The 25,064-nt window shown below is 39.2% G+C and overlaps 2 protein-coding genes across 2 annotated transcripts; one reads left to right on the top strand and one right to left on the bottom strand.

Annotated features, from left to right (window-relative positions):
• Positions 1-336: 336 nt before the first annotated feature.
• Positions 337-23,636, bottom strand: LOC148867175 (protein STICHEL-like 4). The gene is made up of 7 exons (XM_088979749.1): positions 23,291-23,636; positions 20,384-23,149; positions 17,878-18,097; positions 7,671-8,228; positions 6,461-7,118; positions 5,218-5,281; positions 337-643 (listed from the first exon to the last, which is right to left on the bottom strand). The coding sequence occupies exons 2-7, from the start codon at positions 22,451-22,453 to the stop codon at positions 554-556; spliced, it is 3,660 nt and encodes a 1,219-aa protein (XP_088835875.1). The 5' UTR covers positions 22,454-23,149; positions 23,291-23,636; the 3' UTR covers positions 337-553.
• Positions 9,276-16,303, top strand: LOC148867176 (uncharacterized). The gene is made up of 2 exons (XM_088979751.1): positions 9,276-11,405; positions 15,256-16,303. Exon 1 carries the CDS (start codon positions 9,382-9,384, stop codon positions 11,287-11,289), a length of 1,908 nt encoding a protein of 635 aa, XP_088835877.1. The 5' UTR covers positions 9,276-9,381; the 3' UTR covers positions 11,290-11,405; positions 15,256-16,303.
• Positions 23,637-25,064: the final 1,428 nt, after the last annotated feature.

The raw sequence follows: 25,064 nt of genomic DNA, 5'->3' as shown, positions 1-25,064 counted from the left end.
CAAAATCATATCATGCAATTAAAGTGCATCTCTCTAAATATTGAACATTAAGATGATGCCTTATGGAGTATAGAACATCTCATCATTTTTCTTGCTCACATAAAAAACCCTCTTTATTTTCCTGTCTTAAGTCTCAAATGGGTATTAATTACGTATAACAATAAAAAAACTAGGTAAAAGTACATGTAGAAAATGTGGTTTTTTGTGACAGTAGAAAATCTATTGTAGGGTTATTGTTATCATTTTAACTGTTTTAGTTAAATGGTCAAAATATTTAGAGAAATGTTGTAATTACAAACTGAAAAAAGGAAGAGAAAGAAAAGAGAAGAGAAACACTTATGAAAAATAATCTGAGAACTTATTAGAAAATACTACACAATTTCATCTCCCATGCCTACATTTCTTGTCATGTAACAAATAACTTTATTAAAAGGACCAGACGGCTACATTTGACTTTATAAAGCATGAGCATGAATTAATACATCTACTGCACTGCATTAATGCAGAGAAGCCTTTACAGCAATCACGCAACTTTCTTGTAAAATTGAATAAATTACCTCGATTTGGTAGAGAGGCATCTAGAGCATGGGAAGAGCTTAAGTAATGAACGTGACCTCCTTGTCCTCACCTTCAAACGTGAAAGCTGCAAAGTATTGACATCGCTTGAGAACAAAATAAATATATATATCACATGAAACTGCTCATCAGTTAAATATATATCGTGCTGAACATTTCATCTATTTTCTATCATGTTTCATGTCTAAAACTACATCACTATATCTTAGCAAAGCAAGCCATAATAGTGAATTATGGTAACTTAAAATACTGTCCAGTTGTCCAGCTAGTGGATATCTTAAGCCATAATAGTGAACTATGGTACTACTGGTATGGCAGTACCAATCATAATAGTAAAGAGCGTAACATATAAGCTGTTCAGACAGAACTAGTGAAACGTTTACTCCTTAAAGTTAAAAGACAAGGGACCTTAAAGCAGGAGCATCCACAGAAAAGGACAGCTGCTTAGGAGTCTATACTCACCTTTTCTGGATGGATTTGGGAATGCAAGTGGATCAGATCGGATTCAAATAACAGTATATCCAAATCCAATCCAACAGTACAAACAGCTCATCCGATTGGATATCACAAACACAGATTCGAATTTGAATCTGTTAATAATGTCAGATATCCGAATATGATCCAATCCGATTTAATTTCTAAAATTTTTTAAAAATTTAACAGTTTATATAAAGAAAAAATAAAAAATATATTTAAGTATTTTCTTCAACTATTTTTAGGAGTCTGTACTCACCTTTTCTGGATGGACTTGGGAATGCAAGTGGATCAGATCGGATTCGAATAACGGTATATCCAAATCCGGTCCAACAGTACAAACAGAAGATCCGATTGGATATCACAAACACAGATTCGAATTTGAATCTGTTAATAATGTCAGATATCCGAATATGATCCAACCCGATTTAATTTATAAAAATTTTTAAAAATGTAACAGTTTATATAAAGAAAAAAAATATATAAATATTTTCTTCAACTATTTTCATCATATATATACATTTGTTTTTATAAAAGTAAATAAATAATATAAAAATACAAAAATGCAATATAAACATATTTATAAATAAATAACATATATATTCGATCAGATCTTTTCAGATCAGATAGGGGGGGCTGATTTGAATTCAATCTGATTTTCAATCGGATCCATTATCCAATCCAAAAATCTGATAAGGGTATATCCAAATCCGGCAAAATAGGATTGGATTTCGGATCATGATCTGATCCATTTGCACCCTAGATGGACTGTTTTATTTTCTGCATGGGTCCCTGGTGAATTAGGGGACTAATTAGCATTTTTTAGTAAAGGCAGCGCAGTGCACGACAGCACAAGGCTCCCGCCAATGCATGGTATGGGGAGGGACAGATGTAGGCAGCCTTGCCACTGCACACACAGAGGCTGTTTCCAAGATATGAACCCTGGTCACCCAGGTCGCAATGGATGAATTGAGCAACCCAACTGTTGCACCAAGGTCCACCCCCTTAATTAGCATTTCTTAGTCCAGGACATTATTTTTATTGTACAATAGAAGCTTCTATTATTCTTCAAAAAGAAAAACATTTTTCCCTTAAGGAAATTGTATGCAATGAGAATTTTATTCAAAAAGAAGGAAAGAAAGATCTCTAGCAAATCTTGAGCATTACCTGTCAAAAATTACAGAAATCCCCTTCTAAGTTGATATTCGTTTTGAACAAAACAAACTGAAGATTCAGATTCAACAAAGGTTGTACAGCCCAAATAGTTGAAACTAGGCAGTGATGCCTATATATATATATATATACATATCTGCCAATTCTGTAAACTCCCTCAGATCAATTAAGCTTGATTTAGCTACAAAAATCCTCTCCAGCCTTCCAATCTGTCTTGTCTCATATCCTCTATTTCATGATAATGCAATATATCATATCCAGTGAATTCCATAAAATCAGCTTGAACTGAGGCAGTATACATTTTAAAAAATCGCTTCAGAAAAGGTTATATGCATGTTCCGTTCCTAACCAGATGAAGCCTCCTTTACGCCAAGAATACAAGCAAAACTTGAAGACAAGTGAATTTCATTCATGGAAAAACAGAAATATACAAACAAGAAGGATCCCAAGACAAGAAACAGTTGCTCAAAATCTTAGAGCATCCAATGGTTCAGGCAATTTCACTTTGTTAGCGCAGGGGTATTTCTGTCTTTATACCTTGGTTGATGTTGATGATTTGTAGTGTAGTGTTGTCCATAATCTGGGTCCCGAGAACGACAAGTTTGATGCCCGTTCTCTCAACTTGGCTATTCTCGGACCCAGAAAGGGTATAGGTATTACCATCATGGTTCTCGACGGTCCTTTGTGTGTGCTGATGTCAGTTTCTTTGAGTCTACTCCGTTCTTTTTGGGGTCTGGTGATGCTTCTTCCTCCTCGTCATCTCCTCTTCCACTTCCCGTTGTCGATCCTCCTCCCTTTGTTCCAGTCGTGATCAAATCCTTGCCTCCGGTGCCACCACTTGTTGAACGCCCACCTATCCGTCATGTGTATACACATCGCCCATGTGCACCAACTACTACTCCTCCGACTACATCTCCGTCGACAGATTCCGGCACCAGACCCGCACTTAGCATCTGAGATTGATCTACCCATTGCTTTGCGGAAAGATAAACGTACTTGCACCCTTCATCCCATTTCTCATTATGCTTCTCTTACTCACCTTTCTGCTTCCCATCACAAGTTTGTTACCTTGTTATCATCAGTTATTGTTCCTAAAGATGTCCAGGAAGCCCTTGCCTCTCCAGGGTGGTGTCGTGCCATGGAAGAAGAACTCTCAGCCCTTCATCATAATCATACTTGGGACCTTACTGTTCTTCTTCCTAGGAAGCAAGATGTTGGTTGTAAATGGGTTTATATGGTTAAGTATCTGCCTGATGATAGTGTTGAACGCCTGAAAGCGCGATTAGTTGCAAAAGGGTACTCCCAAACCTATGGCATTGACTACACAGAGACCTTCTCACCGATTGCTAAGATAGGGTCCATTCGTGTGGTGAACTCTCTTGCAGCCATGTATGAGTGGCCACTATATCAGCTTGATATCAACCAGTGAGACTAAGGAAGGTCTACATGGGTTTATATGGTTAACTTACTCGAGGAGGTCTACATGGAGCAACCTCCAAGGTTTGTTGCTCAGGGGGAGGATGGTAAGGTGTGTGCAGACTAAGGAAGGCTATATATGGGCTTAAACAGTCTTCTTGAGCATGATTTGGTAGGTTCAGTGAGGTGGTAAAGAAGTTTGGTATGAAACAGTGTAAAGTTGACCATTCTGTATTTAGTCATGACTCTCCGGGAGGAAAAATACTGTTGGTGGTGTATGTAGATGATATTGTTATTACTGGGAATGATAACATTGGTATTGATAGGCTGAAGACTTATCTGCAAGATCACTTTTAGACAAAGGATCTGGGTAAACTGAAATACTTCTTAGGGATAGAGGTAGCGAGATCCAAGTATGGGATTAACATGTGCTAGAGAAAGTATGTGCTTGATTTGTTGGAAGAAACAGGCTTGTTGGGTGCCAAACCAGTTGAAACACCCATGGACACAAATAGCAGTGATATGGGTGAAGTGTTTGAAGACCCTGGCAGATACCGACGACTTGTGGGTAAACTGAACTACCTAACCATTACCAAACCAGACATCTCATTTGCAGTTAGTGTGGTAAGCCAGTTTATGCAAAAACCTTTGATTCCTCATTGGAATGCGGTTCTGAGAATTGTGAAGTATCTAAAAGGGGCTTCAGGTCACAGTCAGATATACAAGAGTGGGGGAAAACTTGAAATAGAAGGGTATTCAGATGCTGATTGGGCCGGTTCTGTCTGATAGGCGATCTACTACAGGCTATTGCACGTTTCTTGGAGGTAACCTAGTGACATGGAAAAGTAAGAAGCAAACAGTTGTGGCAAGAAGCAGTGCAGAAGCAGAATATAGTGCTATGGTGCACACCGCTTGTGAACTAGTGTGGCTAAGGAACCTTCTACAGGAAGTAGGGTACAACATTAACACTCCAATGAAGCTCTATTGTGATAACCAGGCTGCAGTTCATATCTCCTCTAATCCAGTGTTTCATGAAAGAACCAAGCACATTGAGGTTGACTGTCACTTTGTGAGGGAGAAGGTGCTGAATGGAGAGCTAAACACTACACATGTTAATACAGGAAATCAGTGGGCTGACTTATTTACAAAAAGGCTTGAGTCAGGGAAGAGTGGACTACATATGTAACAAGCTGGGAGTATATGATATATACTCACCAGCTTGAGGGGGAGTGTTAGCGTAGGGGTATTTCTGTCTTTATACATTGGTTGATGTTGATGATTTGTAGTGTTGTGTTGGAACATGTGCTCTTAACTTAAAGTAAGGGCACATAGGTCTTTTCAATCTTGTTTTAATAATAATATAAATACTTACTGGCCGACTGGGAGAAGCCATGTTGACTCTGTCAGTTCGAACCAGAATTCTCTCTTCTCTCTCTCTCTCTCTCTCTCTCTCTTTCTCTTTCTCTATCACCTTTTCCTCTTCTACATAACTGAACTCAGTCAGGCCGAACTCTAAGGCAAACCTGAATTTTAACACACTCCTAACAGATATATACAATTATATCATAGAAGCATTACCTTCCCTCGAGTTGCTCTACATGCTTTCCAGCAAAGCAAGCTTCTTGACCTAGGTTCCAATCTCCTGTAAAGTTAGGAAAATCAGATGCAAGTTTAGATTTAATGGAGATAATGTTGAATACTAAAACACAAAGAACTCAAATGCAATTCTAAGAATACACAGTTCTTTTTTTTTTTCTGAGAACATGACCCCTTAAATGATGATCATCAATTCTGCTATCTCACGAATTTAGATTCATCCCATCATACCATATGAGAATGCTCCTTGTCATGGCATGAAAACAGTCAAACCAAATAATTTTTCAGACACAATTATGTAATTCAAATATGTTCCGTAAAATACCACCTTCCATAAAATTAAAAGAATGAGTACCAACAAAAATACACGGAAAAAAGCAACATAGAAACACACAAGCTGAGCTCGACATTTTAGAGTTGCTTCCTACAAAACTCACAGCCATGATGTCCTTCACTAGTGTATGGGTTGTAAAGTAAAAAAAAGGGGAGAGAGAGAGAGAGAGAGAGAGGGAAGAAGGGAAAACTAAAACTGAAACTCCAGACAGCTAGTCAGCTACAGTTATAGCTTACTCAAGAATACCATTTGTCATATCTTTTGTTATTAACAATTGTTATTTCTGTCCATTAAAAAATAAAATAAGACACATGGAAGTATTCTGGATGATACATGGACAGTATATATTTAGCGGATTGATAATGTAGCAGTAGCTAATTTATCTAGTCAACAACAAGGTTCATTTAAAAAAAAAATTATCTTAAAGAATATGGTATTCACCATTATTTTTCAGAAATTACTTTTGCAGGTTAAAATTCTTGAGAAATAACAAATTTTCCAAATAACAAGGTAGGTGCAACCAAAGTTACAACTGTGCCCCCATGGATAGGGTCATATTTCTCAAAGCACAATGTGACTCCACTCCTCGTTGACAAGAGAAAGGATCTAATTCAAATCATGCTCTCTAAATCTCTAATATCCATAATCCTATATCAGAGGGAATGACATACAAAATGGTTTATCAGAGATGGCATAACAGCCTTAATTTCATTGTATAGTTTTGTCTACAAAATATTGGAGCTAAAGCCTTTGACCTGCAAATATTATTTATTTATCTTTTGACAAGTAATGGCCTGCAAATATTATTGCCATATTTCAGCTCAGACAACAACCATAAAAATATAGCAAACAAAATAATCCCGGAAATAACAATGGCATAGCACTACGTACAAATTCTCTTGTTCAAGCTTTTCAGCAATAGACATTGCCTTGCGTCTAGACCATCCACTTCGTTGAGTACACCCTTCTGCCTGTTGAATTACATGTGCAAGGGACACCTTGCTTCTAACTAAGCTCTGACTCTGAGATTGTTCTCCAAATTTCCTTCTTTGTGAACCCAAAGTAGATTTCTGATGTGCATATTCTGTTTGTCCTACCAAAGTACTTCCAAAATTTCTTTCACCATACTGTCCATTATTATCTGTATGCTCAATTTTCTTGGTTTCCCTAGGAGAAGCAACTAGTTCAACAATTTCACTCGTTGCCATATCAAGGGAAGGGAGTAGTAGTTTGTTTTGACTAGAACCAACTCCTTTGACAACTCTGTCCTTTAAAATCTTTCTACCATTATTGTCATTTCCAGTTTTTGGCATCCTGTCATTGGATACAGAATCTGGCTTTGTCATCATCTGAGAGGAACCATCCTTGGAAGCTGGTAAGATAAGAGGAGCTTGAAGCCCCGCTCTTGCATCTTTCCTTGATTCACATCTGATTTCCAGTATCAGTGGGGATCCAAGAGTAGCTTCAAATGCTTGTAAGATATACCCTCTGAACTTTTCTGCCTTGGATTTAGTCAGAGGTGAGCTAAATATAAGCTGCACAGTTGGAGCTGTAAGAAAAATTAATCATTCAATCAACGAAGCCCTCAACATAACTAAAACAGTAGTACATGTTAATAAATATGAAAGTTACATTTAGTTGAATCAGGGAATAAAAGTAAGAGGAAAGACACTAGGTCTCATATCAGTTACTAAAGCCATTGACTGGTTCAGTCATAATGGATCACATTGAAGGAATGAAGTAGAGTGCTTAAAGCAAGCAGTTTCATGCAAATAATTCATACCAAAAGAATCACAAAGCCAAAATTCTCCCAATTGCCAAATGACTTGATGTACAAGTTAAGCAACTAGTTTACCAGATCCCAATCCCAAGCCCAATTTTTACATATATTGGGTTATGCCATACATTGAGCCTAATCGATGGATTAAATATTTCTTTTTGAAGGACTAAATAATCCAGCATATGCAAGAACAATGTTCAAAGTATTGATGCTCTTTTTTCTTGATAAGCGGCACAAAGTTCATTAAATTAAAACCTCATAGAATTAATGTTGAAAGGAGCCAATGATAATAATGAATCTGAATATAAACAAGAGAATTACCTGCACCAAAACTGACTGAAACCAGTTTAGCTTCTTGGCACATGAATTGTTTCAGAGCATTATTTTGAATTTTCTCAAGCACTGCTAACCATATTTCATCAATTGTCTTGCGGCCTTTCCCTGAAGCATGCTCTTCACTTGCCCTAGCAAAGTCCATAGACAATGCAGATATGCACTGTGGACTTCTCCCAGCATATCTCTTTCCACCTGTACCATAACCTTTAGTCTTGGCACTGTTGCAAATAGCATCATCAGTACTTCCACCATGGTTGTCTAACCTAATATTTGAAGACAAACCTCTATCATTGTTAGGAATCTCAGCATTCTCAATATTACCATTCCTTGCCAAATCTCTCCCAGCAGTATTGTTTAGGGCCAAGGGACTATGGTTAAAACTAGTTTCAGCAGAACTAGGTAACATATACTGTTGGTCAGGAGCAAGTTGAAGCAATGCAGCTGTTAACCATGTTAATTTGTCATTTGACATTCTCAGTTGTTTTTCAGCCTCAGATAATGTTTTCAGAGCTTGACGCAGCTTTTCCATGTCTTCTTTTGATACTGAAATTGACACATCATATTCCATCAGTGAGTCAGAAGGAGAAGAGACAAGAAACAGTGATTGTGCTGGACTTTCAAAACCAAGAAGACCCATAAATCAAGTGACCTAAGAGTTGTTATTGCAACAGAAAGAGATAAAAGAAAGACACTTGAAAACCATTTTTAGATCTCTTAGTTCATCATCAACATCCAAGCTCATGGTTCACAATATTGACGAGATTTGGCAAATTTCTCCAAAATTTCCCCCATTTTACTATGTGGTGATACACAATTTTCCAAGAATCTTCCTTCCCTAACATCTCTGTTATTTTGCCGATATTTCGGCAATATTTCAGATTTCATTGATAGATTATATATTTAAGGTTTCAAATTTTAGAATATTATTATAAATTTTCAAATTTTTCATTAAAATCATCATAATTTTTTAAAAATCTTTTTTCTAAAAGAACAGTTAGGGATTCAATGATTAGATGATTGGCTTGCTATTTTAATAATGATTAATAAGTCACTATAATTCAAAGGGAAAAGATAAAAGGCACACAAGTACAAAAGAGGATTCTCGATCTAATCAAAACATATAGTAACAAAAAGACAAACCTCAAAATGGCAAGTAAATGGAACTATGGTGCCTCAGTTGGTAAGTTCTCTAGCTAATTATTGCAAAGACTAGGGATCAAATTTTTTCTCAAAAAAAAAAAAAAAAAAAAAACAAAAAAAGACTACCCCACCCTCCTGTTGTGTAGCCCCATGAAGCCAAAAAAAAGTACAGTTGGTTGCAAAATATCAAAACAAGAAGGCAAGTAAAAGGCATGCATAGGGAACAGAAGATAGCTAAAAGGAGAAAGAAAGATAACTTTTTCATAAAGGTGAATGAAATTTCAGGGTACAAGTAACCTTCTTAGAAAGATAACTTTTTCATAAAGGTGAATGAAATTTCAGGGTCAAGTAACCTTCTTAGAAAGATAACTTTTTCATAAAGGTGAATGAAATTTCAGGGTACAAGTAACCTTCTTTAACTATAGAGGAGGAGAAGAACTTCGTGGAGGCAAGTCGATGGAGAAAGTACCTCAAGGTGGAGGTGAAGAACTTTCTGTTAGAAGAACTAAGAATCAGAGGACAGATTAGCTTGAAAATCAGGGAAGATAAGCTGTCCATGGTGATGTTGGTAGGACTGAAAGTGGTGGAGTGGCTCACAGATTTTGTAGCCGCAGCGAGTACAGAAGGAAAGGATAGGTGCTGGAAAGAATTCCTAACAGAGATGGGAAGGAGGTATGTGGTGGAATGCAGGAAAAACAAAAAAGGATTCTTCATAACTCTCTCAGAGCATTTTAACAGTGCCAGGAAGCAAATGGTCTGCTTCCCGGAAGGAAGAAAGAGCCAGGGGTGGGCTGAAGTAGCCAAGTCTCTGAGAGAATTTATGTCTAGATTGAAAATGAAAAAGGAAAATGGATTGGAAAAGAAGAAAAGAGAGGACCTCTCGAAGACAGAAGTGGACCTGGAACCCCTTAACCGATTGGCCCCTATTGTGATGCAAGACGGAAGTAGAGCAGCAATTTTGTTATCGGCAGATAAAGGAGAGTGGTCCAGTAAACTGGTTCTGGAAGTTGATAAACCAGGGAGAAGCTGGGAGGAGGTTGCTGCATTGGTGACAAAACAGTTGAGGATGAAAACCACATATGTACTAACGCCTTTTGATGGGTGCAAAGCTCTGCTTGATCCTCTGGATAACAAGCCAGAAGTTGAGGCTGTATGTCTGCAAGATAAGTTGGGCTCGGTGAATATATTCAGGTGGTCTCCTTCATCAAACTTGAAGGAGTTCACAGTAATGGATGGAGTAAAAGTGCGTGTGATTGGTCTACCCTTCCATCTATGGAAGGCTGAAGTAGCAGAAGCCATCGCAGCACTGTGTGGAACAAAGCTGGCTGGTGTTTTCTGGGGAGACCTCAGGTCTGTAGCAATCCTTCTGAATGGGGTTAAGCCTGAGGAATTTCCCAGGAAAGTGAACCTGAGAGTCGAAGGAGCTTTCATGGCGGTTTGGTTGACTTCCTCCATTGAAGCTGAAATGTGGAGGGATGCTCGAAGGGAGGAAGATGGTAAGGTTGAAGAAGAAACCTTACGTGGCAGCAAGGGGTTGGCAAACCTGCAAGGAGGAGAAATTTACACAGAAAAGGCCAAACAAACTTTTGGGAATTCAAAAGCCTTGCCGAAGTTGGAAAGTCACAGACGTGCTCAACAAGGCTTTAGTTGGGTCTCTGACAGATATTTTGCACAAGCTATCAGAGATGGCATCAAAGCTATTTCCTTAAACACACCTGTTCGACTGGGAAAAGGAGAGAAGGTGGCTGCAAATTCTTTTGAATTGAAGTCAAAAGACAAGGGGGAAGATGAAACGTTAGATCATTTAAAATTACTTAGACCCCAACTTCTTTCCAATTCGGGCCAAGTAATAGTGAGTGGGCCTTCTCAAACAGGTGGGCCCAGGCCAACTAATAGAAGATGGGACAGAACACTTAGTGGGCCGAACACTATGGGCTCATCCAAGGTGGGAAAAAGGGACCTAAATGCAAAATTAACGAATGGACCGAATGTTCCCAGCCCATCGAAGGGACCCAAGGACTTCTTAAAAGGTCACGTGACCAGACAGGTGGTGTCGATAGATGGTGAACACCATCTATCGTCTTCTTCATTGAGCTCAACAGGCTGTAAGTCACGAAGAGCGACCTCAGCCACGGTGGGAACCTCTTTACAATGGGTTGTATCAGCGAAAGCCACCAGGAGATCGCCGGAAAAATGCAGGCCAAGGTGTTTCAAGCGGTGTGAATCAGAGAGCGAATACAGCGATACTGATTCAGACGATACAGTCTATTTAGGGAGCATCGATCTGAACAGGTTGAGCAATGTCTTTGATGAAGAGAGATTCAGTACGGAGGTGTTGTTTCAAGAGAACAAGCAAGAAGTTGACTCACAAAAAGGTGAGGAAGATGATGTGAATTTCTTGTTCGGCTGGCAAAGGATGAGGTTCAGGTACTGCCTGCATTCGCAAGGGAGGTCATTCCAATAGTACAGGAAGAACAGGATATGAGATCGGCAGGGAAAAATTCCAACACTTTGAACTGTAATGGGATACCAGAAGAAGAGCAGCACAGGAAGAATAGTGCTACTGTTAAAGTAGACAGGGTACTGAATCTAACTCTTAACTCTCTAAACCGATCTCAATCACAGGGAACAGTTTTAGGCCTACCTCCTTGTGCGAATCCCCCTCCCTTGCTTGCTGATCCTTTGGTCCTCAACAACAAAGGTATGGTTGTCCATTCGGTTTTGGTTACTAATGTGCCTTCTGTGCTTGAAACAGATATTCCTGCATCCCGAGCAGAAAATCCAGTTAGGGGGAAGAAAAAGGGAATAAAAACTTTGAGGGTGAACTGAGAGAAGGAGAAGGGGCACCTAGAGAGAGACAGGAGGAGGAATTGGAGAAAATATGGGAAATGATTTGTGCTTTGTTGGAGGAATATAAGGAGGATGAGGAATTAAATCAAAGGAAGAAAGTAGCAAATTCTCAAGAGAAGGAATACTACAGAAGCTCTAACTTGGGGGGACAGGTGGCTGAAGCTAATGCATTATCTAGGAAGAATGAGGGGATTGATAAAAGGAAAAAGAAAAAAAGATCAGAAGTGGAAAGGTTAATCTCAGATATTGAGGGTGACATTGAATTCAGTGGGAGAGGGGAGAGAAGAAAGATTCTGCTGTAAGGTGGAGTCTTTTGGGAAGGGTGTCTAAAAGGAGTGTTCGATGAAGATCATCAACTGGAATGTGAGAAGTTTGGGAAGTGAAAGAAAGAGAAGGGCAATTAAAGACTCACTAAGAAGAGAGAAACCGGATATAGTGTTGATACAAGAAACCAAACTGGCAGAATTGGATAGAAGGTGGGTCAGAAGTGTGTGGAAATCAAGAGGAGTTTGTTGGACTTTGGCTCCTTCATGGGGAGACTCTGGAGGTTTAGTAACATTATGGAGGGAGGATGCAGTAGAATCAATGGAGGAGCTAATAGGGAGATATTCTGTGTCATTAAAGGTGAGGAATGTGGGGGATGGCTTTACCTGGGTTCTAACTAATATCTATGGGCCCAATACATATAGGGAGAGGAATGAGATGTGGGAAGAGTTGTATGGCATTCGAGGTTTATGGGAGGGCCTTTGGTGTCTCGGGGGGATTTCAATGTAATTAGGTTTTGTCAAATAATCCCCAAAGAACAGTCACAACCAGTATGAGAAAGTTTAATGAATTCATTAATATTTGTGGGTTAAAAGGAGTTGCCCCTCTCACAAGCCAATTTTACTTGGTCTAATTTCCAAGAAAACCCTTTTTGCTCGAAATTAGACAGATTCCTCTTTAATGAAGAGTGGGAGAACCATTGGAGGAACCTGATGGCTAGAGCCTTACCCATAGTCACTTCTGATCACTGCCCTATTCAATTAAGTCCTGAAACACAAGCCTTTGGTCCATGACCATTTAGATTTGAGAATATGTGGTTGACTCAGCCGGATTTTGTGCACTTGATTAGGGAGTGGTGGAGAGAAGAGGTAAGAGGAGTGAAGTGGAAGGGAGTGAGATTCCACAAAAATCTGAAAGGGTTGAGATCCAAAATCAAGGAATGGAACAGGGAACACTCTAGGAGGATAGAGGAGCAAAAAAGTAATTTGGTGTCTAGGATTGAGGAATTAGATTCCAAAGAAGCCCAAAGGATAATGAGTGAACAAGAAAGGACCTTGAGAAGAAATTTAAAGAACGATTTGGAAGAGATTCTTTTGAGAGAGGAAATTTCCTGGAGGCAAAAGTCAAGACATAGATGGATTAAGGAAGGGGATGGAAATACAAAATTCTTCCATGCGGTGGCTAATGGGAAGAGAAGGAAAAGTTTCGTGGCCAAGTTAGAGGTAAATGGGGAGGAAATCACAAATCAAGATGAGATAGCAAGAATGTTTGTGGATCACTTCAAATCAATCTATAGAAGACCATTGAATAGTAGGCCAATATTGGATGATTTGGAGTGGAATAGGTTATCTGAAGAACAAGTAAATTGGTTAGAGAGGGATTTCAGTGAAGAAGAGATCAGACAGGTGATATTCTCAATGGATAGATCCAAAGCACCTGGCCCAGATGGCTTCGCAATGGATTTCTATCAAGACTGTTGGGATGTGGTAAAAAAAGATCTTATTAGGGTGTTTCAGGGGTTTGCAGACAAAAAAAGGGTAAGCCCTGGAGTGAATGCCACTTTCTTAGCCCTAATCCCTAAAAAGATAGATGCGAAAGACCCTAAGGAGTACAGGCCAATTAGTCTGGTTACAAGCATCTATAAAATTCTGGCTAAAGTGTTGTCATTAAGAATTTGAGTAGTACTACCCTCCATCATTAGTCAAGCACAAGGTGCCTTTGCGCAAGGAAGGCAAATAACAGATCAGATCCTAACACCAAATGAGTGTGTGGAGGACATGAGAAAGTCAGGGAATCAAGGTTTTGTAAGTTAGACTTAGAGAAGGCTTATGATCTTGTGGATTGGAGTTTTTTACTAGAGGTCCTTGGGTGTTGTGGTTTTGGAGATAGATGGTGCAATTAGGTAAGGGGTTGTATTAGTTCCTGTCATTATTCAGTCTTGATGAATGGGGTGGTCAAAGATTTTTTCCCTGCTTGTAGAGGCCTTAGACAAGGTGACCCACTCTCCCTGTTTCTTTTCACCTTAGTTGCAGATGTTTTCAGTAGATTAATCTCTAGGGCAGATAGGGAAGAGGAAGTGAGTGACTGGAAGATAGGAAGGAACAATATTAGGGTAACCCACCTACAATTTGTTGATGATATCATAATATTCTGTGAAGGGGGTGATAGACAAAAAGTGAGGAATCTCAGAGCATTAATACAACACTTTAAGGAGGTATCAAATTTGAGAATAAACCTGGAGAAGAGTTGTGTGGTAGGTTTAACATGAATGAGGGGATTATCCAATCTGTGGCTGATTGTTTAGGTTGTTCCGTCGCTACTTGGCCATTGTAGTACTTAGGTCTCCCTCTAGGAGCTAACCCAAAAGAGAGTAGTTTCTGGACCCCAGTGTTGGAAAAGCTTGAGAAAAGATTAACTTCTTAGAAAAAGAACCATGTCTCTATAGGGGGTCAAGTGACTTTATTGAGAGCTACCCTAGCAAACCTACAGGTCTATTTCCTCTCTGTTTTTAAGATTCCTAATAGGGAAGCTAAGAAGTTGGAGAGATTAATGAGAAATTTCCTTTGGGAGCCAAGAGAGGAAAAGAAAGACCACCTAATTAATTGGGAAATAGTTTGTAGAAGTAAAGAGGAAGGTGGTTTGGGACTAGGAAGGTTAACTCTCAAGAATAAAGCTCTCTTAGGAAAGTGGTTGTGGAGATGGCCTAGAGAAAGGGAGAGGTTGTGGCACGAAGTGATAGCTAGCATACATGGTAGACAGGAAAATGGATGGGATGCAGGTGTATCACGTCAAGCTACGTTCACTTCCCCGTGGAAAGCAATCCAAAGTATCCTCCCTCAGTTTCTCAACTTTGTCAAGTATGATACCAATTCCAGTACCTCTGTTTTATTTTGGGAAGATATTTGGGTGGGTAATGTTTTCCCTTAAGGACCAGTTTCCGTATCTCTATTCTATTTCCCTTTACAAGCAAAAAATTGTCTCTCATTTTCTCCCTTCTCCTGTTTCACCCCCCTCTTTAAGTTGGGACCTTGGCTTCCGAAGAGGCTTGAGGGATGATAAACTTAACAGTGTTTCAGATCTGTTGTTCCTTCTTGGCCATGTCTTTTTGAACCCCATTAGTTTGGATGTAAGATTATGGTCCCCTCACCCAAAACGTTACTTCATCTATGCTTCCTTTATTAAATCCCTTTGCTCTTCCCAGGGACAGTGGGGCTTTCCAACCAAGGAGATTTGGCCTAAACTGGTTCCACCTAAAGTTATTATTTTCTGTTGAGAGGTGTTTTATAGAAAGATTAATACCCTGGACTGCTTGCAGAGGAAAACTTCTTTGTGTTTGTCCCCTAACTGGTGTGCACTTTGCGGGGCTAGTGGTGAGGATTGCTCTCACTTACTTGTATCTTGCTCTTTTTCTAGTGCTATTTGGAGTTGGATTTTCTCTTTGTTTGGGTGCAGGTGGAATCTGACCACAAATTTAAGTCAGTTGTTCAATCCCTCCTTTTTTGTGTGGCCTACAAAAAGAGGAAAAATAATGTGGCAATGTATTAGAGCAGCCACCTTGTGGACAATCTGGGAAGAAAGGAAAGCAAGGATTTTTAAGGAGGAGGAAAGAAGCTCTCAAGCTGTTGAGGAATGTATCTTAACTAGGGCCATCCATTGGTTAAGAACTATGGACTTATTTCATACATTCTCCTTTGATGATTTTTGGAGAAATTGGATAGTGGTGGCTAACGGTCATCCAAGGAAGGACAGGAAATCTGTAGTGTGGATGCCTCCACCTGAAGGATGGGTAAAACTGAATTTTGATGGAAGTAGCCAAGGAAACCCAAGTCCATCAGAGATAGGAGGGGTGCTGAGAGATAATGAAAGCAAAATATTAGCATTGTTTTCAGGCCCCGTGGGAATAGGAGACTCCAATAGAGCTGAGATATTAGCGGTGGTGCAAGGTATTCAAACTGCAGAACAATTAGGAGTTCAGCACTTGGTAGTTGAAGGGGGACTCTGAGATTGTTGTGGGATGGCTCAAAGAACCAGCTTCAGCTATGTGGCGACATAGAGATACATTAAGGAAAGTCAACTGGATCACAAGAAACATGAATGTTACCTTTCTTTGGGTGGGAAGATCAGCAAATTCCTTAGCGGATGGGTTAGCTAAGCAAGGGGCTTCAAGGGAACATTTATTTTGGGCTGCTTTGTAATGCTAGTTCTGGTTAATTCTGGTCAATTCTGTTTTTAAGTTGATGTAATACTTGTTAGAAGAGGTAACAACTCATGCCTCATCTTGGGTCTACTGTATTGTTTCATATTTCTGATTTAATAAATCATACTCATTTATCAAAAAAAAAAAACAGAAGATAGCTAAAATACTAAAAGGGAGACTGGTTAAAGATACCTATTTAAGTCTCTCAATCTTCTCTTATTTGATTTATATAGCTCATTGCAATGGTTTTTAAAGCCTTAAATGTGTGGTTATACTTCTTCCAATGGTTTCTTGAAGGTTATTGGTTAATTCCATATTTACAGAAAATTTCCATAATTTTATAAATTTTCAAGTACCTCAACAAAATTAGAAAAATATCCTTGATATTTCCCCATCTCTGCATGATAAAATGTCCATCGATATCAAATTTGCAAATATGGGGTCAGCATTTTTCAGATTTATTACTTTTTTTAAGCCCTTCAACATATATTCTTTTATTTTGTCTTGTGTTTTTTTCTATTGTTTTCCTACTTTTTCTTCTTGTGCCATCAAACCTATGACCATGTTTCCATGAAGGATATTTTTTTTTTTCATGGGACCGGTCATATTCAAGCAGAATTCTATAAAGTAATATATGCAAAGTCCTCAGTCACTGTCCATTCAGATCAGATAGATTCCTTGGGAGAAGAATTCTACTCCAAGGCTTAGACAAATTAGTGGTGGATAAGACTTTCTTCTATAGTTACAGACCCTTGCCTTTTTTAGCTGCACGGTTGGTCTTCTATCAATATTTTGTGTATTTTTGTACCTTTTTTGGTAATGGTGTATTATTGTACCTCATGTATTCAATTTTTGTCATGCAGAACAAATATAAGTTATTTACATTTTTTCTTTTTTTTTCTTTTCCTTTTCCTTTTTTTTTTTTTTTGAGAAAGTAACTTGTGCATTCATCAATAGGGATGAATTCCCAAGTATACAATGACTGTACAAAGGACACAGCAGGCTCCTAATACAAAAAATAAAAGGGAACCAGTTTCATCTCAGCCCAGCATACACTCCTTTGCAAAAAAGAAAACTAAAATGGAAATTCCCAAACAACTTGGTCATGGATACCCAACAAAAAGAAGGACAGTTTCCTTCATCACAATCTTATCAAGGTTTGCATGGGAACCTTTTTGGACGAAGGTAAACTATATAGCTACCTTTGTCTAATATGTGAAGAGTTACAACAAATCAAAATAAAATTTAAAACTAATACTAATAGTGGTTAATTGTAGTTAGAGAAATGCCTAGAATCATGAGCTTTGTCCATTATAAATAAGATTTTTTTTGTACAGTGACAGATCATTGCCTTTTTCTCTTTTGGATGTGGGAAGGGTTGTCTGTCCACACTTTGTGTATTTGTGTATGTTTTCTCATCTATTCAATTTTTTTCATAACAAATTATATAAATAATATAGTTACCTTTATCCAAAAAAAAAAAGTAATGTCTGCAGAGTTGCAGCAATTTAAAACAAAATTTGAAATTAATACTGGTAATGATGAGTTATAGTAAGACATGCTAACATAATGGACCTTATCTATCATAGTTAGGACAAAATGTAAACAGGATTTTTTTAAACAAGGAGTTATATTACTTCTTGTACTTATTGTGAATTATGGGCTGTGTGACAGCTCACCTAATTAAGTCTGTCACCAGTCAAAAAGCACCAGAGTATAGTAAAAACTTCTTGGACTCACATGTTTGTCGCCGGAAAAATTTTCTCCTTAGCCTTTCTTTGGTGAATACATAGCTTCCTGCTAGGATGTCAGTTATTATAGTTGCAAGTTGTGACATTAATGCTAATGGCTCCACACCAGCTTCCATAATCTCTCTTAGATTCTTCACAGTGTTGACAGTGTCTGCAGATAATGCCAAATCAAGTAGGTCTACCAGTTTCTCATCAGATATCAATCCAACCTGGAAAAGATAGAAGTCATGAAGTTTTAAGCAGTTTCGTATGTGATAATAGAGAAGTTAAGTGCACTTAGTTTTCTCCTATAAAGCAATTATAAATTTGAACTTGATCAAGGAAAAGGTACTTTGAAATTTTATGTCGTTACATAAAACATCTATGTTCACAGCATGATTACCCCCCCCCCTCACCCCACCCGGTTTAAAAAATGAAAACGAGGGAAAAAGCAATAGAGCCACCCTAGAAGGCCTGAAAGAGATGAGCAGGGAAGATGCAGATAAATGAATTTAGCCTTTTCTTGCTATTCATGCTGCCCTAGAAGGCCTGAAAGAGATTGGTAGGGAAGATGTAGATAAATAAATTATTTTATTATGCATGTAATAGTCCTTTTCTTTTCTTCTGGTCAATGGTTGAGCTGTGTCTTAATTCCTGCTTACCATTCTCTAGAAGAATTAACAACAAAAGAAAGTCAGGAAAGCATTTATTGAAAGGTCTGGGCTTTTCTTATTAAAACTAAAAGGTCTACATAAGGAGGGATTAACTTCAAATTATTTTAATTGCAAATCTGAGTGACTTTCATAATAGATACTTAACCAAGATTTAAAAAATCACCAGAATAGAAACTCAATGGAATAGAGTGAGCAATGAACAAGAATAACAAGAGAGTCAACAGCATCCAATCACCTTTAGTTACTAGCTTCTCCCATGGAAAAGTCAAATAAAGAAGAGACTACAATAGAGAAATAAGAAACAAAAAAGAAAATGACACAACCACTGACATTAGGGATTCTTTTGCAACATGACTACAAGTTGCAGAAGTAACCCATAGGACAATAGGACATACCCCAATACTAAATTTTGTCCTCCTACAACTGCTAACTTGACTCGTGACATGTAGTGTAGAAGACACAAGATGATGAAAATAGATAACCAATAGAATTTCACAAAACTCATCTGCAAATACCCAAACAACAGTTGACCCATTTACCACCTTACATAAGATGAAAACAACAATAAAATAAATACAAAGACAAGCTAATGACAAGAATTAAATACAGAAGTAAATAATAACTGCTAAAAGGGAAAAGGGCAGTCCCCACTTAAAGCTCATATACCATACTAAGTAATCTAATTTTGAATGCCTACCTCTCCAACTTAAAACTGTTTCTTTATTTGGAAAGAATCTTCATGAGAATACTTGCAATGCCCTTCAGAAAAAGTCCCAAATCTTATCATTCCCCCCATGTTTGCATGCGGAAGAGGGGGAGGGAGTCAATCACTCGTCTTCTTTTTCATTACTATGAGACCAGGAAACAATGGTACTTTTTCCTGGGGTGGGAGTGGTGGAAATCCTTTTGCAATGGAAGTTTCTTGTGTTGGACCCCAGGTGTCGCATTTGTTGGAAATATCATCCATGTCATTATGTCAGAGACTTAGGAAGAAAGGAAAATTGCAAGAGATAAATTCAATGGCTGATGGATTAGCAAAGACAGATGTACATAGGGCTGGACTGTAGTGACAGATCTCTGCCAATATAATTTTTTAGGAGGGCTCTTTTGCTTATGATTTTTCATTGTACATCATTTCATATACTTTTTTGCCTTTCGATTTAATATATAATCACAGTTACATATCTCAACAAAAGAAGGCCTCACTTTACCATATGGTTATATCTCTGCTAATTAATTGACCATGGATGGTAAGTGAGGCCTTTTTTGTTGAGAAATATAGCTGTGAGTATATATAAAATTCAACTCTGAGAACAACAATATAATGTATATGAACCTTTTTTTTTCAACCAATGTAACTTCTATCAAGTCTAGGATGGAAAGGTTACAGATTTCAGTTTTTTATTTCTTTTGATTTCACCAAATAAATAAATCCCTCTATTTTCTTCCCTTTTTTTCTATGTTGTTTTCCTTGGTTGTTATTTTTCTTTCCTTCTTTTTTTTCGTGCATTGGTGTGTAAAGATTGGGGAGTACCAGAAGAAGTGAGAGTCTAAATAAATAAATAAAGAGATCAAATGGAGGACAACACATTTGAAGAATATATACCACATACATTTAGGAATCAAAATATAATACTAGATCCAAAGTTTCAGATTTCTTAAAATTAAATTAGTTCTATCTAACAATGAATATTGAAACCTTTGACATGACACAAAATATGATGACTTTAGAGCGATCAGAAACAGGACATCGTTAACTATACAATTAGTATTTTCTGTCATATGGAATGTCCAAAAATGTTAATGGAAGCTTAGGTGGGTAAAAAGGTCAGGAAAACTTACAAGCTCCTGTACCAAAGGAACTGATATTCTCTGCCCAAGCAAGCTCAATTGCTCAAGAGTCATCTCAGCATCCCTTAGAGATCCATCTGACCGTGACGCAATAAGTTTTAGTGCATCTTTATCAATTTCTAGATCTTCTTTTGTTGCAATACACTGCAAAGCATAGATTATATCTGCATCCTTCAACTTCGGGAAAAAAAATTTCTGGCATCTGGACATGATCATATGAGGCAAATTGTCAAGACTCGTACTAACAAGAATAAAAACCATTCTTCTAGGTGCTCGATCAATGACCTTCGAAATGGCACTCCAAGAATCATGGGGCAAATTATCACAATCATCAAAAATGAACACTCTATACTGAAAAGGTAGTTGGGATATAATCATATTGTCAAGTAAATCCATGACACTCTCAAAGTCAACATTACTGACTGGACCAACTTCCCTGACATTTCGACTTTTTCCCAGATCATGTGCAATGCATGAACTGCAGACACCACAAGGTTTGGGATTTTCTGGAGATTGGCAGTTTAAAGCTCTAGCAAAAATGCGAGCGCATGAGGTTTTTCCAGTGCCATGAGGACCATAGAACACATAAAGCAACCCAACTTTTCTTTTTATAACAGCATTTGAAAGAGCCTGAGCTACCAAGTTCTGTCCCACCAGATCCTTGAAGGTCCTTGGCATGTATTTCTGTGTTAGACTTTGATGTCTAGCATGGAGGTTCCCTCTAGGCTTGAGCTGACCACCGGATCTAGCCTCAGAAGCAAGGTCAGAGTCTACATCACGCTTCAATGCATGATCAGCAAAAATCCCAAGCTCTCCTGAATAGTCACGCACCCAAGCAGCATTTTCAGTACTTTCCTGAGACCCTGACGGCTCAACTAGCAGAGGAAGTGCCTCAGCATCAGATTTAGTAGATGAGCCTGAGTGATCAGATACCACAGGCATACCTGAAGAATCTCTTCCTTGGAAAACAGGACCTCCTTTCCTTAACCTTGAGTCAGATAGCCCACAAGATAAACTCCTTCCAGCCATGTCCAAGAATGTTTTACCTCTATGGTGAATTCTTGACCAATTCCAAGGAATTCCACACCCATTTCTTGGAGCTTGTGTAACTTCGAACTGGGGATCCTGTTCCTCTCCTTCCTCCACCTGAAACCTAGGCTGTGTTGAACCTTGAGCTAATGTATTAGATGCCACAGATAATTCATTTTGTGCTCCAATATCTCTCAAGCCAATAGTGGCTCGAGGCCTCCTCACATTTCGAAACTTGCGCTTTTTCACCTTATTCAATCCATTGCGATGATTATAAATACTTGTTTCTGGCTTGTCACTGGCGTTTTCCTGTCTAGTACGTCTTCCACGACGATGGATGTGAGATGATTCTACATCATCACTATCAAGTGGAAATTCATTCAGCTGTTCTGAGAGAGTCTTAAGGTGAACATCTTGACCATATCTTCCCTTCTGTGAACCCTTTCTAGTTTTACCTTCTACGTTCCCGGGAACAAAACCACTAACCATATTGTGACTATCTTGTAGAGGTTCCTCAGTGCCAACTGAAATATCACTTCTCCGATTTCTTCTACTAGAGTCCTCTCCCTTAATCCCTCTGGAATCTCTGGCCCTACCCATACTACTGCGATCACTGGAAACTGCTCCCCCATCATTGCCCCTGGCTAGTTCAGCAGCAGCAACTTTTGATGTTGCTACACTGGCGATAGGTGGGGAGCTTCCTGATAGCCTACTACCTTCCCTCCGACGTTCACTGCCTACGGACCTTCTTCCTTCGCGCACACCAGCCTCCTTTTCAAATTTCTTAGACAATGAATCAATGATAGAAGGAGAATGCCATGAAGGAGGACTAGTGGAAGGATCTCTGAGAGATCTTGACCTCTGAAGGACAATAAGATCCCTCATAAGTAACCTTTCAGCCAAGATGGGGCTCTGCCTGTGCATGTGGTTCTTCAAATGAATACAATTCGTCAAATGGACGTGGTTGCGAAGGTGATCACTAATAGCACCGTTCTCATCTTTGAGAAATCCACTGCGAACAGCTCTGGTCATGATCAGAACACAAACAGGTCCCGCAGCAGAGAAGTTGGTGGATCAACAGAGTTTGTAAAAGAAAAATCAAGCATTTTTGGTTTGGCAAGCGTCGAAATCCTTCTCAATCACGACAACACATAAACAAGTAATGATGCTCAACACATCCCACTTGTAGTATCTTCACCAATACTATTATGAATTCCAACTTGATACCTACCCTCGAGCAACCAGAGCTCCTGCCAGACGAACTCATGATGGAACTTTAAAAGCAACCATTTAGTGTCCATCAATAACTATTGCATAAATGTACGGATACAAAAATTCGAAGTTGGTAGCTATGAACTCAACTCCTACTTTCCCTAAAAGCATCATCAGTAGCCAAAAAACCGAATTCCTCAAATATAACGTCGGTGACTGGACCAAGCTTCAGAAAACTTGAAAAGAAGAAGAAGAAGAAATATCTAAACTTCAATACAAATGCAAAAAATATATATGTATTACTTCCACCACGAAGCCGGAAACCTCCAAACTCAACTAAAAAACAGAGATCTCTGCAACAGCCTTTCTTCATGCAACTCCTATTAGTAAAGAAAAAGTACAACGAACCAGCTTTTCAGATCTCTGCAACAACCTGAACCTCCAGCTCTCTTTTCCTCAGGCCTCAGTCTCGCTTTCCGTCTTCAACAACCTAAGACAATTAAAACTTCACCGTCTCTGCAGATTCAAAGAGAAGAAGAAACAACAGAAATACTTGAATTCAATCGAACCAAACATATCGAAATTAATGTAAATAAAGAAAACGGAAGCAGAAAAGACAGAGCCAAAAAAGAAAAGAGAAAAAGACAGCGAACTCACCTGAAACGAAAGCAATGGATCCGTTTATATCCTCGGTTGCGCTTATTCGGCCGGATCTCTCTGCATGTTCACATGCAGTTCACGAGAAATTTCTTCCGAAGAAACGATAGAGACCTCGAGAGAGAGAGAAAGAGAGTAATGGAGATCTGGTCCTGAGTCCTGACAGAAAGAGCTTGGAACAGGCTACTGGTTTCAGCTGGAAGCCTCGCAAAATGAGGGCTTTTCTGAGCAACCGAAAAACCGGGGCCTCCCTTTTATATATATTTTTCGTGTCCGACTGTTCGAGAGGCGAGAACTGGGTCCTCCTCCGGTCCTCCCCTACCCCTCTCCGTTACGTTGGTCGTTCTGTTGGGATTCGACCTTCGGGAATGGAATTAAAGAAGTGGGCCCGGCCCATCTTGGGGCCATAACTCCTCCCGGCTCCCATCCTCCGTTCCGTTGGTGGTCGTTCAGTTGGGGTTGGGGAATGGACGTGGGCCCGGCCCACATTGAGGCCACAGGTCCACAAGTGGACGGTCAAGATTGTGAGACTGAGAGAGAGAGTGAGAGAGAGTATGAGTGTGCACGTAATAATTGTTGGCTGAAGCAATGGTGTCTCCTACTGTCCCCTTACACCTTGTCCTTACAGTAGCCATCAATGTCGCACTCACGTGCGCATTCAGGCCCATGAATGACATTTGATTGCTTTGATCTGAACTGAAAGCTATGAAGCTATAATGATCCCATGCCTGACGCAGTATTTTATATAAATATGGGTGACACTCACTCAGGTGGGGCCCTTCAAGCGGGCATAGGATCAATTGTGGATTGAGAGGGACCCTGACGAGATGAAGAGGTGCATGCCCAAATGATAAGGACTACCAAAGGAGCAAGGGGAAACCCTTTTGAGACTGGAGTCCGGACAAGGACAAGATTCCAGTGGGAAGCATTCAAGTGGGTTGTCGGATACTAACTGGATTGTTGTTGATTTGATTGATCCACTTAGGGTCCATTTGGATCACAATCATTCTACATTCTCCACCACAGTAGAGGGGGGTGGGGTGAGCATGGGACAGCCGCAAAGGGCTCCTGCTGCTCCTGACCTCCATCGTCTTTACCCACGTTACAGTCTTCTCTGCTAAGGTCTCACAGCCCAATAAACCACCAAAATGATAAACAAAAGGGACTCTCTTTTCTAGGCATTGTTTGGATAAAAGTTTTGAGGCTCCCATGATTAGTGCAAGTAATTCCCTATTCTCTAGGTATTATTTAATGCTGTTTGGATAAAATAAATGGAATTGGATAGCAAAAGTCCACCATACATGAAATGGAGAAGCATGAGCTTGCATGGGAATGAGCATTGAACAGGAGGCTACTCTGTTTGGGTATAGAATTTAGATGAGAGGTCTAAATCAGCTTAACTAACAATCCATGTGATACTGATCTAAGAAAAGTAACTAACAAGAGAATCTGGTCTATGGATGGGTTTTGTCCACATGGAATGCTGATTTTGGTGGATCTAAGCATCCATTAGATGTGGAGGGGGGGGGACCCACTACACCTAGCCATCTACCTAACTTCTTTGTTTGGTGGCCCCCATCCACTTTTCAACTTTTGCCCATGAGAGGTTTATAAGTAGAAGTTTTGTAGAAGAGGCTGCTAGTGGGCCATAGAGAAAAACGCGAGAGATGAATTGTCTAAAGGGTTTAGGGTTAGATCGACATACATGCCCCTGGAGCGTCATTATCATGTGATGAGAACAGTAGTTAAGCTAGTTGGCTATGAACATTGGTTT

The sequence above is a fragment of the Nelumbo lutea genome, chromosome 3, assembly GCF_056320005.1.
Source record: "Nelumbo lutea isolate HS-2025 chromosome 3, American lotus-T2T, whole genome shotgun sequence".
NCBI lineage: Eukaryota > Viridiplantae > Streptophyta > Magnoliopsida > Proteales > Nelumbonaceae > Nelumbo > Nelumbo lutea.
Note: the sequence above shows the minus strand (reverse complement) of the source record. Positions and strands in the feature narration are given on the sequence as shown.

Coding starts and splice junctions, on each gene's coding strand:
- LOC148867176 (XM_088979751.1), top strand. CDS start 9,382: ATGGTGATGTTGGTAGGACTGAAAGTGGTGGAGTGGCTCACAGATTTT.
- LOC148867175 (XM_088979749.1), bottom strand. CDS start 22,453: ATGACCAGAGCTGTTCGCAGTGGATTTCTCAAAGATGAGAACGGTGCT. Junction 18,098..20,383: donor TTCCTTTGGTACAGGAGCTT/GTAAGTTTTCCT, acceptor TATCTTTTCCAG/GTTGGATTGATATCTGATGA. Junction 644..5,217: donor GTAGAGCAACTCGAGGGAAG/GTAATGCTTCTA, acceptor AATACTTTGCAG/CTTTCACGTTTGAAGGTGAG.